Below are 15918 nucleotides of genomic sequence, written 5' to 3'. Positions count from 1 at the left end.
TTTTTAGCTTACAACAGTGTTCAGGCCAGGGTCAGATAATCAATTTTCCATCTGTACGGAGTTCAAATTTATAATTTTCTATAAACTTTTACCTATAAAAGCTTTTAAGATCGAACCTTGAGCCAGATTCTAAATAGAACTAAATTTGAGTAACGTATAAATTCGACAAGGTCCTCCAAGGTCAGCAAATAATGAAAATTGAATTAAATTGTTTTCAAATAACTCGATTTTATATACTTTCCTTGCGTTCGGAAATAAAAACTATTATCATTTATTTTAGATAAAATTTTATTGTTCTTGTATTGTTTTAGTTTAGTTTTCCAATTTTTTAGCAAAGCAATCTCTTGTATAGAATAACGATTCACCACATGTTTAATCGATTTTATTTTTATAGAACGTGACAGAAGAATTTTTTTTTTCTAAACGTTATGTCAATGAGTATATATCCTTTTGTTTTTGTACAATATTAACACAGTGAGACAATTGATTGATTGATTTTTATATAATAAAAAGTATATTTTCTATTTTTACTTATTTATCTAGCAGTATTAGTAGTAGACTGTAAGCCCATAATAAAGCGAAACTTCTATGATTCTTTTTCAGGATTGGTTTTTAACGTTTTCAAACTTTAAGAGTTGTAAAATGGTTTTGTTTTTATATAATTTCCTTCCATTTTTATGATCAACAGTTGCAAACTTTCTGCCATTTTCCCCCACGTATTGGGATCTTAATAAGTATTTTTTAAAAGATAGGACTTTTCAGATTTAAAAAAATGGTAGCTAGTCATGGGGACTGTCAAAAGAAGTGGGAACTTTAAACTTTGGAATAACTGTGTTTTTTGAATTTTTAAATCAATTATAAATTCGATATTTAAATCCAATTAAAACTTCATTTTTCAATATTACCAAACTTTATTAATAGATCATTTTTCCAAATGACAAAGAACAAGTGAAAACAAACAATTGACTGAGTTAATTGTTGAAATAACATGTATAACAGTGTTGATGACGCTATCGTTTGTTTTTTGACGTCACGCAAATAAAAAAGATATCCACTCTTAAATAGCCACACACAAATAACTGATATTCCCATATTAATACACACTATAAAATTTGCACCTAATTAGCGCCCTCGTGGGTAAACAGTGATGTTTACAAAAAAATATTTCAAACAAAAGTACATTTTTTACATTTAAACTTTTGTTCTATCTCTAACGGCTAACAAGATGGGTTTTACGGACCCAAGACGCAATTGACCTATATTGCTCATTCACGAACTCGATCTCACTTTTTACGTCCTGACCACGCTATAAAAATTTCAGCCTGATATCTGGTTTCGTTTTTGAATTATCGTGTTGACAGGTAGACGAACAAACAACTGGAAATTGACTAATAAGGTGATTATATGAACACCTATACCAAAATTTTTTTCGTAGCATCAATATTTTTAAGCGTTACAAACTTGGGACTAAACTGAGTATACCTTGCATATTTCATATACATTCATATAAAAAGTATTATGAAAATTTTGCTTCGTTATGGGCTTACGATCTACAGAATATGCCAATATATTTAGTCACTGGAAATTTTCATTTATGCATACGAAATATTTTTATCTATACGATAACTCACGAACGAATAGAAAAAATCGTATTTTTATACCTTTTGTAGCTTTTATATATTTATTAAAAATAATATTTCTCTATTGCGAACGCTTGTATTATGGGAGTATAAGAACTACCGAGCAACAGGTTGCTTAGACAAGTAATTAGCTTTCTTAGGCAATAGTTACTTAAACTATAGATGTCGCGGATAATCATATTTTTCGTATAGATATGTAGACGCTGCTCTTATGTGTTTTGAAGGTTTCAATAGACAAATGGATGGCTTCTTCGTGGATTATGTAAACTCTTTAGATAACAAAATCCAATTTACTTTGGAAAAGTGACGGGCAACAGCATTTTATTCTTGGGCCTTAAAATCAATACTAACAAGTGAAAAGAAACAATTGACTGAGTTAATTATTGAAATACCATGTATAGACAGTGTTGAAAACTCTATCACATTACACATATTACACAATTTTTTATATACATATCACACATACATAACTGATAATCCCATATTAATACATATGTACTGTAAAATTTGCTTCTAATGTGTGCCCTCGTGAGTAAACTGCACTCACTGATTGTTTCAAAAAAAATGTTTGATACAAAAGTTGTTTATTTTTTGATAAAATTTTTTACATTTAAACTTTTGTTCTATCTCTAACGGTTTACAAGATGGGTCAAGACCTAATTTACCTATGTTGCTCATTTACGAACTCACTTTCATGGTATTTCAACAAATAACTCAGCCAATTGTTTTTTTCACTTGTTTATTTTAATTTTATATCTTGACCTACACAATTTTTTTGTTATTAAGTAATTGTAACTTTATTATTTACCTGTTTTTGTTTGTTTTATGTTTGAATCTGTCTCAAAATATTTTGTATATAAACAAACAGTTGAAAGTATTGTAGAACAATTGTTACAATATTTTTTAAATTTATTTAAAATTAAAAATTTCTATACAGTAGAGATTTGTAAAATAATTTAGCTTTATTTATTTATCATTATAAATTTATTTATAATATAAAACTAGCTTGAAACCCGCCCGCTTCACTGGGATTAAAAGTTTAAACCACCGCTTTATAGCCTCCACCTCTCTTGATCTCACTTATCCCTCTTCCATAACACTTGGGGGGATTGTTTTACGCGGCTAAAAGATATGCACAGTTTTCAATTTTTTAAATTGTAAAATAGTCATAATTCATTGAGTAATCAGAAAGGTGGCCATGAGTCATGACATTTACTGCTTTAAATTTTGACAGAAACCTTAAATTTGTCGTTCAAAATGATTATCATTCTGCTCCATCTGTGATCATCATTTTGAACCATAAATTAAAATTTTCTGTAAAAATTTAAAATAGTAAATGCCAGATTATTTTTTTTTTTATATCTATATCTTTGTAATTATTAGCCCATGTATTATTCTGATGTATGAGTTATATTGCTGTACAGTTTCATTCAAACCTATTCGCTAATTTTACTTTAACATTTATAATATAAAATAGCGATGTGTGCTAATTTTCAAGGTTATAGGACAAATAGAAGTCAATATAAGCATATTAAAAATGTGACCAAAACCAAACACAATGCGGAAAACTCATATATGGTTTACTCTCAACAACACGACATAAAAAATTGTACAAAATAAACAAAAAAAATTCTTGCCGAATAGTTAAAAATTACATATTTGAAAGGTTTTTTTTTTATACTTTACATTCCTACGAAAGTTATTTGAGTATTTTACACAAAAATTTGTTAGTTTTTCTTCTTTTAGCAAGGAAATTACAATCATAAATCAATGTAAAGAAAAGTTTGGATAAAAAATTGTTCACGAATTTAATGTCTATTGTTTTGTTGTATATGTATATGTATGTGTGAAAACAAAACGATCCTATAAATATTATTATTGTTGTAGCAGAATAAAACTTTTACTTTTATTCATCATTTAATTAAAAATAATATTTCAAAGTGAAAAGTATTATTTATGTAGCGTACATTTTATTTTTGAAACAAATTTTGGATATATAAGTCTGGGGCTAGGCGTAGTGTTTGAGATTCATTGCATAGTGAAGGAGCTGGTAAGTTGGTGGTGATAAGACAAAACTTTTTCTTACCTCCAACTTTCTGCCCAGTGTACAAAACGAAGTCGCCGCTTTCTAGTAAAGAATGTCTCAGATATCTTGTTTGTCACCCTCGGCTTCTCCTCAGGCAACAATGAACTTGAGATCTGAGATATTCTTTACTTTTGCTCCCTATTAGCTCAGTTGGTAACCAATTTCGTCCGCGCATAGGGTAGCGGGTTCGATTTCCGCCGTCGCAACAAAATTAATTTAATTAGTAGTTGTGATGGGTTGGTGTAGTGCATGGTATATGCATGAAGGAGGTGCACTCAGCCTCTCAAATTGGGGAGCTGATAAATGAAATTATCAGCGGAAAGGTGGTAAAACACATATATGGGATCACAATGGGCTCTATTGCCTAAGTGTGCCCTTCATGGACAGCCAATATAACCTTACCTAACCTTGCTCCCTAGGTGTGTGTTATACTATTGTTTCGTCTACACTAGAGGGTGCTATTCGGTTTTTTGGTCACTTGCAAGAACTAAAATTACAAAGATTTGTTTGAAATCTTGCCTGGCTGTTATCCAGTACCAAAATAATCTTGCAGCCGAGTAGCTTAGTTTCACTCGTTCCAACAGCCCTTTTTCAATAATTATATTCGACACCAAAAACCATAGTTTTAAAAAACTAAAAAATACGCTTTATTGAGCTAAAATGTGGATAGTAATTTTGCATCGCAATTAAATTTTTATACCCTTTGTAGTGCAATAAAGCGCTTTTTTCGAAACTGTAATTTATGTTCTTAATTTTCCTAGTTTCGCTTAGTAAAAGATTGTTCACTCTTTGGGTAATGAAGTAGAACAAACTAAAATTAACTCGAATGGGCTATTTAACCGTTGAGAAAAATATTCTTATTTCAAGATAATATTATTAAAGTTATAAAAAAAAGCTTTACCCGATGACACTGATGAGGATATTGAAATTAAATTATTGTATTTTCATCGGTCCTTGATACAAGTGCAAATTTTCAAGCCAAACGGACGTCTTCGAGTTGGGAAAAATTTGGTTGCAAATTCCGTTACATTCATACATACATGCGGGCCAAGTATATAAAATTACTAACTAAAATTTAACGAAATCCGAGACATAAAATCAGATCTGATAGATTTGTTTGTGGCATCGTAGCTACTAAATAGATGAGCCGATTTTAATTTTTTTTTTTTTTTTTGAAAAGTAATTTGAATTAACGAGAATATTCATAGCTATGTTTCAAGGTCCATTTTTCTCAGTCGTTTGAAGATAATCGTCTCATTTCTAGTTGTTTCGGCTACGGACCCCTATACCCACACTTGAAACATACCAAAAAACACTCTCGATCAAATCACCTTTCAAACAGTAAAAAAAATCATAATCGGCTAACCCGTTCAAGAACTACGATGCCACAGAGAGACATACCGATCCACAAATACACTGATACACAGACACGTTAAACTTTTACCACCTCTCTTTGTCGGGGATTAGTAAAAAGACATTTGAGTAAATAATGTCAGCACCACCACCTTAATGCTAGCCACCGCTCAAATGTCCGTTGTTCTGAAACGATTATCAAATATTGCGCCTGGATCTAGACCTTATATGTGAATGAAGTGTCAGTCAATTTGTTTTATGTTATTTGAAAAAGTTTTATAAAGGAACGAAATAAAATTTATAATTTACAAACCCTAAACCGATTTGAACAAATTTCATAAAACTTTTTAAACAACGTTCTTAAAATGTGTTGCTAATAACTTTTTTGAGCTCTACAAAAGGTCGACATGGTTTAGATACATCCAAACATGTAAGAGTTACTGTAATTGGTCCATGGAGACAAAATTTACCTCAAGAAAAGACTGGTACAGTAATTCTATTTGCCGGATTTTCAAACTATGTAAAACATTTTGTAAAGTCGGAGGTGTTCAATTTACAATATCAAGAACAATTCGTAGTGCCTCAAGCTTTTACAAATAAAAATGCTTTTTTTTAGTTTTCAGTACAATAAGCTTGTCTCTTAATAAAAATTTTATTAAAATTTTTATTTACACATAATTTAGTAATATTGTGTTTATGCTTCCTCCCTCTAAATCCTTAAAAGGTGGCCACCATTTTGAATAACAAGAATATATTGAATTTTCCGCACAAAATCAATTTGTGTAAACGATATCATGGTGTTACATAAAAATTTGCGCAAACAACTTCATATTATGAGCCAAGTTACTACATAACAGTTAGTGTATAAAATTTATTGGTTTGAAACTTAATATTATAGAAATATCGAAAGAAATTAAATGTAAAGCAAAGGAAAATAATGCTCTAATGTAATAAGTATTCGATAAATTCGATTAACCAAAATAATAACATTTTTTTTACTGGTAATACTAAGCTTACTTTTAAATATTTTAACACTAATTTCCTTCGTTATACAAAAACGAGTAACTAATTACCAAACCTACATTAACGCAACATTTAAAAAAAAAATCTCATTTATCATCCATACCCCTAATTAATTATCACCTTTGTTTACATGAAGATAAACACTTATCATTTTTTACACTTACATTTAATTTCTCACAAAATTGATCATGATAACACCAAATTATTTTTTTATAAGTTTAACACTAGTTTGTCGAATACTTTTTTTATAGCACCATTTTCAAGATGACGCCTCATAAGATATAAAATACTTTATTTCACTTAGTGTTTACACTAGAAACATTTTTGAGAACATTAAGACTTACAAATTTATCACTTTAACGTAAAATCGTAGAATTCACATAAAATTTTAAATATAATTCATTTTAATAAGTTTATCGACGATTTCCTTTAAAAATTCAAAAAAAAATCATTAGAAAAACAAGGCAAAATCTATCTATCTAAAATATTTAAATGTAAAAAAAATATAACGAAAGTAAAAAAATAATAAATAAACATATCTACTGAATAAAAAAATCAAAAAAATAATTTGTCATCTTTTTTAGAATTGATGAAAATTGAAAAACAATTAAATTTAAGTATGAATGTTATTGAAACCACTATAAAAGTGCTTTGCTCTTCAAAACAATATGTCAAAATAATAATTAAAAGCTTAAAAGCACAAGTTATTAAAATTCATATATGTAATTAATATTGAATATCAAAGTGATTCGAATAATAAATAACTGTAATAACAAAAAAAATTAAAAAAACAAAAATAGGAAAAAATAATGCAAAAAATTGCGAAATATTAAAATGATTTTATTATGTAAATTGGGAATGATAAAAAATAACGATTGGGGAAAACTTCACTGTTGTTTTGGTTAAGCTCAGTAACAATAGAATTTAAATATCAAAAAATACCCATAAAATAAGACCAACAAAAAATTTCACGCGTTATGATACTTTAGGCATTAATAAAAAAAGAAAACGGCGTCAAGGCGTCCGTTATAAAAAAAAGCGCGTACCATATGATGCTTGAAGACAACAATGTACAATTTATATTATTGTAGAAAACTGGTTATTCGAATTTTCTATGTATAATATATACACTGTTGGTTTACAGAAATATCGAATATGTACGATCTCGAAATACACACGGATTTGTAGCGGTGGTTGTTTGTTATAATATTCTGTGTCGAGAGTTGTTTCATATAAGAGAGTCAACGACGCACTAATACTGGTACTGTATAGAAAAGTTGTGCAAACCCCGAAAACTCCGTAGAATGAGCTTCGAAGTAAAATATATATATATATCTATATCGCATTATACACATATTATTGTTTAATAGTCGTGTAGGGGTTATATTATAGTGGTTTATTTTTGTTATATGGTAAAAATTTATCTATATTTACTATTTTCAGTCATTTAGAGAAAATTTATATATGTGGATAAAACTTCAATCAGGAATATGGATATTTCTACTATCATCGTCATATCATCAATTTGACGTCAGCGATATTTAAATTTGAATATTAATTTTATACGATACATATACTTATTTAATTTCTTACATATTCATTTATAACATAATGCGTATAGTTTTGATTGACTCGAAAAACATTATACTGGAATAAAATTAAGAAATAAAAGGCTGTAATATGGATTAAAAGTTCGGGCAGTGAAATTTTGGGGGTTTTCTTTTCGCATAAAAATAAGTTTTTTTTTTGAAATTTTTACTTTATTATATTATAAATTTATATAGTGTTGTGTTCGAAAAAAAAATCGATATCGGGGTTTCAACGGAAATACACGTGTTGAGGGTCCCTAATTCCAAAAAAGTGGTTTTTTTAAAATGTTGCGTCCGTCGGTATGTAAGTATGTCTGTTACTAAGCTGGAACCTTCAATTTTCAACCGATTTTTCTCAAACTCGGTTCATAGGTTCAGTTTGGTCATAATTCCAGACGAGTTTTTCATTTTTTCCCTAGGCCTTTTTTCAAGGGTACTTCCTTCTAGGCCAAAACAGGATTTTTGGGTTTTTCTCAAAAACGGCTCTAATGATTTCGATTAAACTGGGCACAAGGCTAGACCTTAAGGTGTTCCTAGGATTGATAATCCACATATCCGGGAAAATTTCGAGAAGGCCCATACTCTTGGAAAAATTTTTTTTTTGGGTTTTCTCAGACGGCTCTAACGATTTCGATTAAACTGGGCACAAGACTAGACCTAAAGGTGTTCCTAGGATTGGTATAACCCATATATCCGGAAAAATTCGAGAAGGTCCACATCCTTGGTAAAACCTTTTCTTTGGGCTTTTCTCAAGAATAGCTCCAACGATTTCAATTAATCTTGGCACAAGGCTAAACCATAAGGTGTTCCTAGGATTGGTATAAGCCGCATATCCGGGAAAATTCGAGAAGGCCACACCCTAGGGAAAACATTTAAAAATACAGGAAAATGGGATTTTCTAGGTAGAGGCTGAGGCGACAGCAGTGAAACTTCGTATCAGGGTTTATATCAGCAAGGTACTAGGTTTGATATAACTACCCTCTGGGACCCCTTCCCCTGGAGCCGTGGAGCTGGGGGGAATGAAATCGTCAAATGTGGTCAAATCAACTCAAAATTGATAAAATATTATTTAAAATGTCTTTTAAATAACTTTTGTAACTTGGTAATCTTTGCTTAACCTCACCCTTACCAAACTACATCTTTCTAAATATTATATTAAATCCAAAAAATACCTAAGCCTGTTTCTCATTACCATATGATTCCAAATATACCGCTATGTTATATTGTTCACATAATCAAATAAATCAAGTTAAGAAATAAATTAAACTTAATTGAAGCTTTTCCTTGTTTTTAAATGATTCTTACAATTGGCTGCTTTCAATAAAAATATTACAAGAATAATATATCAATTTCATAATATAATAGAGTCTTGTCCGATGTTTCGGACCGTTTATTTACTTTCCCGGAGTTGGCTTTTTCCATAAATTTTATCATTTTTATTTGATATTCGCAAGAGGAGACATAGGAGCATATCCAAATTTGGTAGGTTTGTAGTCAATGTTAAGAGCTACTACTCATATTTTGGGGAGGGAAGATCGTCCCTTCCGCTCCCAGTTATATATATATATGTATACATTCATATGGTAAAACAGTTCATTTGACTGTAACCTGAAAAATATTTGATTGATTTTAATGAAACTAATACCAGTAGTAGTTTTAGCCAAATCCGTTAAATAGTTTAGCCAAAATTTCAAATTTAGTGAATGGCTGCCATTTTATGTCATTTTGTCCTACGGAGTTAAATTTTTTTTAAATTGTAGTATTATTATCGAAAGATAATAAAAAATGAACTGTTTTACCATATGTATGTATACGTATATATATATAACTGGGAGGGGAAGGGGCGACACCCCCCCACCCCAAAATATGAGGAGTAGTTCTTAATATTGACTAAAAACCTACCAAATTTGGATATGCAACGATGTCTTTTCTTGCGAATATCAAATAAAAATGATAAAATTTCTGAAAAAAATTCCATTTTTGACGCCATTTTGTTGGTTAGACATGTTGGACCCCTCCGGGAAAGTAAAAAATTTTCAAAAAATACTTATTTTGAGGTGAAAAGAAAAACCCCGTTTCGCTACCCGAAATGTTAATCCATACACAAGTCGTAATTTGATTCTACTATTATTAGAAATTCTATATAAGGAATTAAAAACGGCCCACTAGTGTTAATGCTCGCATAATTATCCAAACAAAGGCAATTAAGATATTTATTTGAATAATTTGAATTATAATCCGTTTTTAACCCCCGACTAAAAAAATGGGTTTTATAATTTTAACGTATTTGTGTATTCGTGTGTCTGTTTGTGGCATCGTAGGTCCTAAACGGATGAAACGATTTTGTGGTAATTTGATTAAGATTGTTCTTAGTAGTGTTTCAACTGTGAATTAAGGGTTCCATACCCGATAACAACTAGAAAAGATTTTATTCAAACATAGTTAAGAATACTGTCGACCAATTGTCTTTCAAACAAACAAAAATTGAATCATTATTTTAGGAGCTACGATGACTCAAATGAATCGATAAGACTTTTGCTAATTTATAGAGCAAACATGAGAAAAGAACTTGCCACAAGAGATAAAATTCGTAGTGAAGTTGTCTTGTATAAAATAAAACGATGGAAACATTCAATTCTACACATGAATTCATTGTAATTTTAAACTATAATAAATCGGTTTATTTCAAATCAGTCATTCATATTAAAAACAATTTAAATAACATATTTAATAAATATTAATTTTCATAAATTTATATCAATGAAATATTGCATTATATAAATAAAATTTTAATTTAAAAAAAAAAAAAAAAAAAAAAAAAAAACTATTACAATTTATCTAAATATTAGTTTTTTTTTCAATAATTGGACGGACATTCACCACTCAAATAATAAAATAAACCTTTAATGTCGCTAAACCAGCGATTCTCAACAGTTCCCATTTGTACCAATATTTACTTTAATGAAGCTCAATGAAAAAAATAGATGTTCTAGCCACAAGAATATTTGTTCTTAACATGGTAGCAATACCAGGGGCACGGTTGTACCCTCGCCAAGTCGAGCGCGAAGCAAACATTGCCGTACCATCCTTTACTGGAACCATTTCGCCGCATTTTCAGGCCCTTATTTGAGAATCTCTAGATAAGACCAGAACGCAAAAAGTTCGTCATCCAAGCTATAATCACATACTTAAAATCCAAAATTTCAAGTCTGTAGGTCATTTAGTTCCGAAGTTAAGCGAAAGCAAAGTTTCGCATTTATGACACTCAATCACTCACTCATGGTCATCAGAATAGAACTAGTACTTCCTATTAACTCAGAGAGCTGAAATTTGGTTCAGAGTTAGGGTTTAATGGCCACATAAAGGAAAAACTATAAAAACTAGGATAATCGAAAATCTGGAGTACCTGGTGACCCTGAAAAAAATATAATAATAATGGGGGGTTTAACCTCCGTTTTTCTGACGCATGCCTTATCACAGAGGCCACCCACATCATTATTTGTTAATCTTTATTTATTCCATTACATACATATTTACAATTACATTTTTGATGTGGGTGGAGTCGGTTACTTCGTTCTTTTCCAAGCGACGACAATGTGATCAATTCTGCACTCCCATTAATTATAAATTGTTCACACTGCCGCTGCCTGGATTCGAACCAACGCAACCTAAGTCTAAATAGTCCAACGTTCTAAAACTAGCGCCTTAGACCGCTCGGCCATTTAGGCCCTGAAAAAAATAAATCAATGTGCCCATGTTTCTACAAAAAGAAGTGAAATCCCACCAAAAACATTCTGTAAAAACTAGATAGAGTCTCGATGGAGCTGCTTGTTTATCTCTAAAAAGTAATGAAATCTAGACAAAGTCGTGCCAAGTCTAAGGTTCCTTACTGCGATTTCTTTATTATTATAGTTAATGTTGTGTGACTAAGCCTTTGCACCAATCTGAGACCACGTCAACGTCCACGGCCAAGTCACATTAACTATACCATTAACATTAACTATAATAATAAAGAACTCGCAGTAAGAAACCTTAGACTTGGCACGACTTTGTCTAAATTTCATTACTTTTTAGAGATAAACAAGCAGTTGCTAGCACTTTGCTAGTTTTTTACAGTTGTAGCAAGTAAATATTTTTTTGATTTAAAATTCTTAAGCAGATTTACTTGTTATAAGAACATTAAAAATCAGGTAAACCTTGAATGATGTCCTTCAATCCTTTTCAGTAAAAAAGGGAAATAACTTTAAATTAAAGTGGAAAACCAAAAAATACAATAATATTTCAGTTTTTATTTGTTCTATCATATTCAAATATAGAAGAAGATAAAAATGTTTATAAATTTTAAGCCGATGGTTCTTTTTTACGAAACGAAATCGAAATTCGTTATAAGAGATTTTAAAACAGACAAAAATAATTATTTCGCACGGGGATGAAACCTAGACATAAACATTTTCTCTCGGCTTTGGAGATGAGATACACTAGCACTTAGCTCCTCCATCATTAATAGCTCTTCCAGAGACCGTAGCACTTGTAAGTTAAAACTTCTCTGAATAGTGACGGCAAAAAATAGTGATAGATTCAATATCCATACGTCGATATTCGATATATTGAAATAGAAGATCTTTTTTTTTGTCATTATTGACTTGATTCAAAACCGATATTTCTTAAGCAATTAAATTGATATTAAATCCCTATCCTTATATGTTTTCAACCAAAAAAACCGAAAACATCTTCAATAAATATTAAAAGTAGCAATCTAAAAAAATTAAATTCCAGGTTTTTAAATGAATTGAATTCCATGAAATTACCAAAAAAATGGAACCGAATTTATTTAAAAATTGCATTTTAACATGAAAATAACATAATTATATAAGTATAAGAAATATAAAAGACAAAAAGATTGAAAAAATTCTATACTATTCATCTAGAGATTATATTAGTTCTAGAGATTTTACACTTTTATTAAGAAACACTGGAACCTTATAGTCACAGGTAGGAAACGTTATTGCTGTGATGAATGAGATTTTCGAGTCAACGCTAGAACTATCATATTCGTGCCTCATCTTGTCTGGAGACAACACAGAATTTAAAGAAAAATACTATCGCACATGTTTTGTTCATCTTTATTTCTCATAATATATAATAAAATTTAAAAAATTTGCATGTTTCACAAATACATCACGAAATTTTTTACGAAAACATAAACTTCGATATCTTTCCAAACTATCGGAAAAGTCACTATCATTTATAGGAATAAAAAAAATGGTTTGTTTGTAACAATAGAGCACAGATGGGCCGATTTGACTGCTTCTTTTTTAAAAATTTTCGTTATAGCCCGAGTATGGTTTTAAAGAAATGTTGATTAAATGCCCGAAAAGTCTTAAAAATAGGAAAAGTATCATTAAAATGAGTGTGAATAAAAACGTCACTTGACCGATGAACGATTTGGTTGTTTTATATTTTAAAATGTTCGTTATTGTCCTAATATAGTTTTTAGAGAAAGAAAAGAACCCGAATGTTTTTCAAAAGGAAAAGGAATAGGAAGTAAAAAAGAAAAATGGAAATGCCGTGTGATGATATTTTATTAAGTTTGAATGTTTCAGCAAAGCAGGCGGATAACGATAAGTTTTAAATAAAAACGCAAAAGCAAATTCTAGACTAAAAACATGAAATATACACGCACCTCAGATAATTTATGAGATGTCTAGAGAAATATTTCTAACCTGGTAAATATTTTTTACAATTTGCAGACAAAACCTTGTAACGTTTACTAGAAGATTAATTTGCTTTGCTAATTTTGCTTGTCCGGAATTAAAGACATTAGTACTAATTGAAGGACAAAATATCGTGCGGCGTTCAATTTTGTTAAAAATTTAATAATTTTTGATAGTTTAAAAAGTGTTGCATATGTTATAAATGTTTCACATCGTGTGGTTCCTATGGATCAATGATCGTGAAATTATTCACATTTTTTTCAAAAAAAATAAATTATATCTAAATTTGTATTTTATTTAATAACACACAGAATTATTTCATTTAATTACAATCTGTTTTTTAAGAACATAGATATTGTGAATATGTATATAATTAATTAGCAAATAATTTCCCCTCTTAATTTTTTTAATTAGAATATGGTTTTTTGCAGTATAAAAACATCGGTTAGTGATGGTTTGAGGCACAGCAAAGTTGTACAGTCCTAGTAAGAACATCTACTAGGAGGTTCAGCTAATATTTCCATCCATCCAAATTTATTCATCATGAAAACTTTTGTAAGTTTTTTTTTTTTTTTGGAAATATTTTAATTATTGCAAAAAATATTGATTTTTTTTGTTGACATATTTCAGATTGTTTTTACCACCTGTCTGGTGGCCACCATGGCCAGTGGTTGGCATGGAGCACAATTCCCAGTTGCTCATGAAAATATCAAATATGATGGCCACTATGGATATGCTTACCCAAAAATTAACCCACATAATGGAGTACCAATAGACACACCTGAAGTTCAACATGCCAGAGCTGCTCATTTATCTGTTCTTTCGCAAGCCAGAGCATCTCATGCAGGTTGGTCTGGTGATGATGGTTCATACGGTGGACAACATGGAGGCGCTGGTTTATACGGCAGTGGAAATAATATTCATTATGACGGTCGTTATGGATACGCTCAACCAAAAATTGGACACAATGGCGTTCCAATCGATACACCTGAAGTTCAACATGCCAGAGCTGCTCACTTAGCTGCCCTTTCTCAAGCTCAAGCATCACACGCTGGATGGGCTGGTAACGATGGATCATATGGCGGACACCAAGGAAGCTCTAGCTCATATGGACATGATAACAATCTTCATTATGATGGTCGTTATGGATATGCTTACCCAAAAATTGGACATAATGGTGTACCAATAGACACACCTGAAGTGCAACATGCCAGAGCTGCTCATTTATCTGTTCTTTCGCAAGCTCAAGCTTCTCATGCTGAGTGGGCTCCACAAGGAAGTGGTCACTACCGCCGTCGTCGTAGCATCAGTGCTGGTCACAGTGTAAACCCAGAAGCCCATACCTATCCAAACCTTGCCCATGATGGTCAACCAATTGAAACACCAGCTGTCCAAGCATTGAAACATGCACATTTTGCAGCATACTCTGAAGCCCTTTCCCGTGTGGCTAATTCAAAAAGCAGTGGTTATAATAATGAAGAATACGACAATGGTGCCTGGAAAGATGAAGGAAACAACGGCTGGAACAATGCAGGAAACAGTGGCTGGAACAGTGGTGCTTACAATAATAATGGCTGGAACAATGCTGCAACATCACACGCTAACCAAAACCAACTATCTGCTGGACATGGTAACAGTGGCTGGAGCAACGCAGGATCTACTGTAGCCTCTTATGGTGGTCATGCACAAGGTCATGCATATCAAGGTCCAATCCACATTCCAAAAATTGGTCACAATGGTGTTCCAGAAGATACACCTGAAGTTCAACATGCAAGACACCAACATTTATCAAAACTAGCTGAAGAATACGCAAGAGCTCCAGCATATCAAGAACCACAACACCAAAAATGGTGATCCGTCAAACTAAATCATATTACAATTGTATATATAATAAGTCACCGATAGTGATGAATATGTGATTGCTTCTTCTCCTCCAATTAAAGAGTCATTTTCATCCGATTCATCTATCATCCGAATTATTTGCTGTCTTGATGGATGAGAATTTGCAAAATCGCGATGGTGCAAAATATTAGTATTAAGTTTTGTTATAACTATTTTTTCTAATTTTCTAATTAAATTTTTAATAAATGCATTTTTCATAATACAAATAGTTTTTTACTACCTACCAATTTTAAGAAAATTCATTATAAATACTAAACAAATTTCAATTTTTTCCTTAAAAGTTTGTTGAACAGGTCACTTTAAAAGTATCAAAAACGCAAATTTAAATATTTTGTCTGGTGAAGGTATCAAAAAACCATAGTCACCAATTAACGACCTTTTTTTACAAAAATTATATTTAATGCTAAAATGATAACTATTGCTTATCGAAGATCTTTTCTGGACAATTCCAGATTTATTCTTTCTAAGACTAAGCATTCTCCTAAAAACATGCTCAAACGCACCTGCACGCAAGTTAGATATAAAAAGTGTTACTTGTTACCAATGTTTGAAAGTTTTTTTGCATTGAACTGTCATTATCAAGAAAAATATAATCAATACATAATATAAAA

General features: G+C 30.9%; 1 protein-coding gene across 1 annotated transcript; it reads left to right on the top strand.

Moving 5' to 3' along the window:
• Window positions 1-13882: 13882 nt before the first annotated feature.
• Window positions 13883-15447, top strand: LOC123293387 (uncharacterized transmembrane protein DDB_G0289901-like). Its single transcript, XM_044874191.1, has 2 exons — window positions 13883-13960; window positions 14036-15447. Exons 1-2 carry the CDS (start codon window positions 13949-13951, stop codon window positions 15257-15259), a joined length of 1236 nt encoding a protein of 411 aa, XP_044730126.1. The 5' UTR covers window positions 13883-13948; the 3' UTR covers window positions 15260-15447.
• Window positions 15448-15918: the final 471 nt, after the last annotated feature.

Source organism: Chrysoperla carnea, chromosome 2, assembly GCF_905475395.1.
Source record: "Chrysoperla carnea chromosome 2, inChrCarn1.1, whole genome shotgun sequence".
NCBI lineage: Eukaryota > Metazoa > Arthropoda > Insecta > Neuroptera > Chrysopidae > Chrysoperla > Chrysoperla carnea.
Note: the sequence above shows the minus strand (reverse complement) of the source record. Positions and strands in the feature narration are given on the sequence as shown.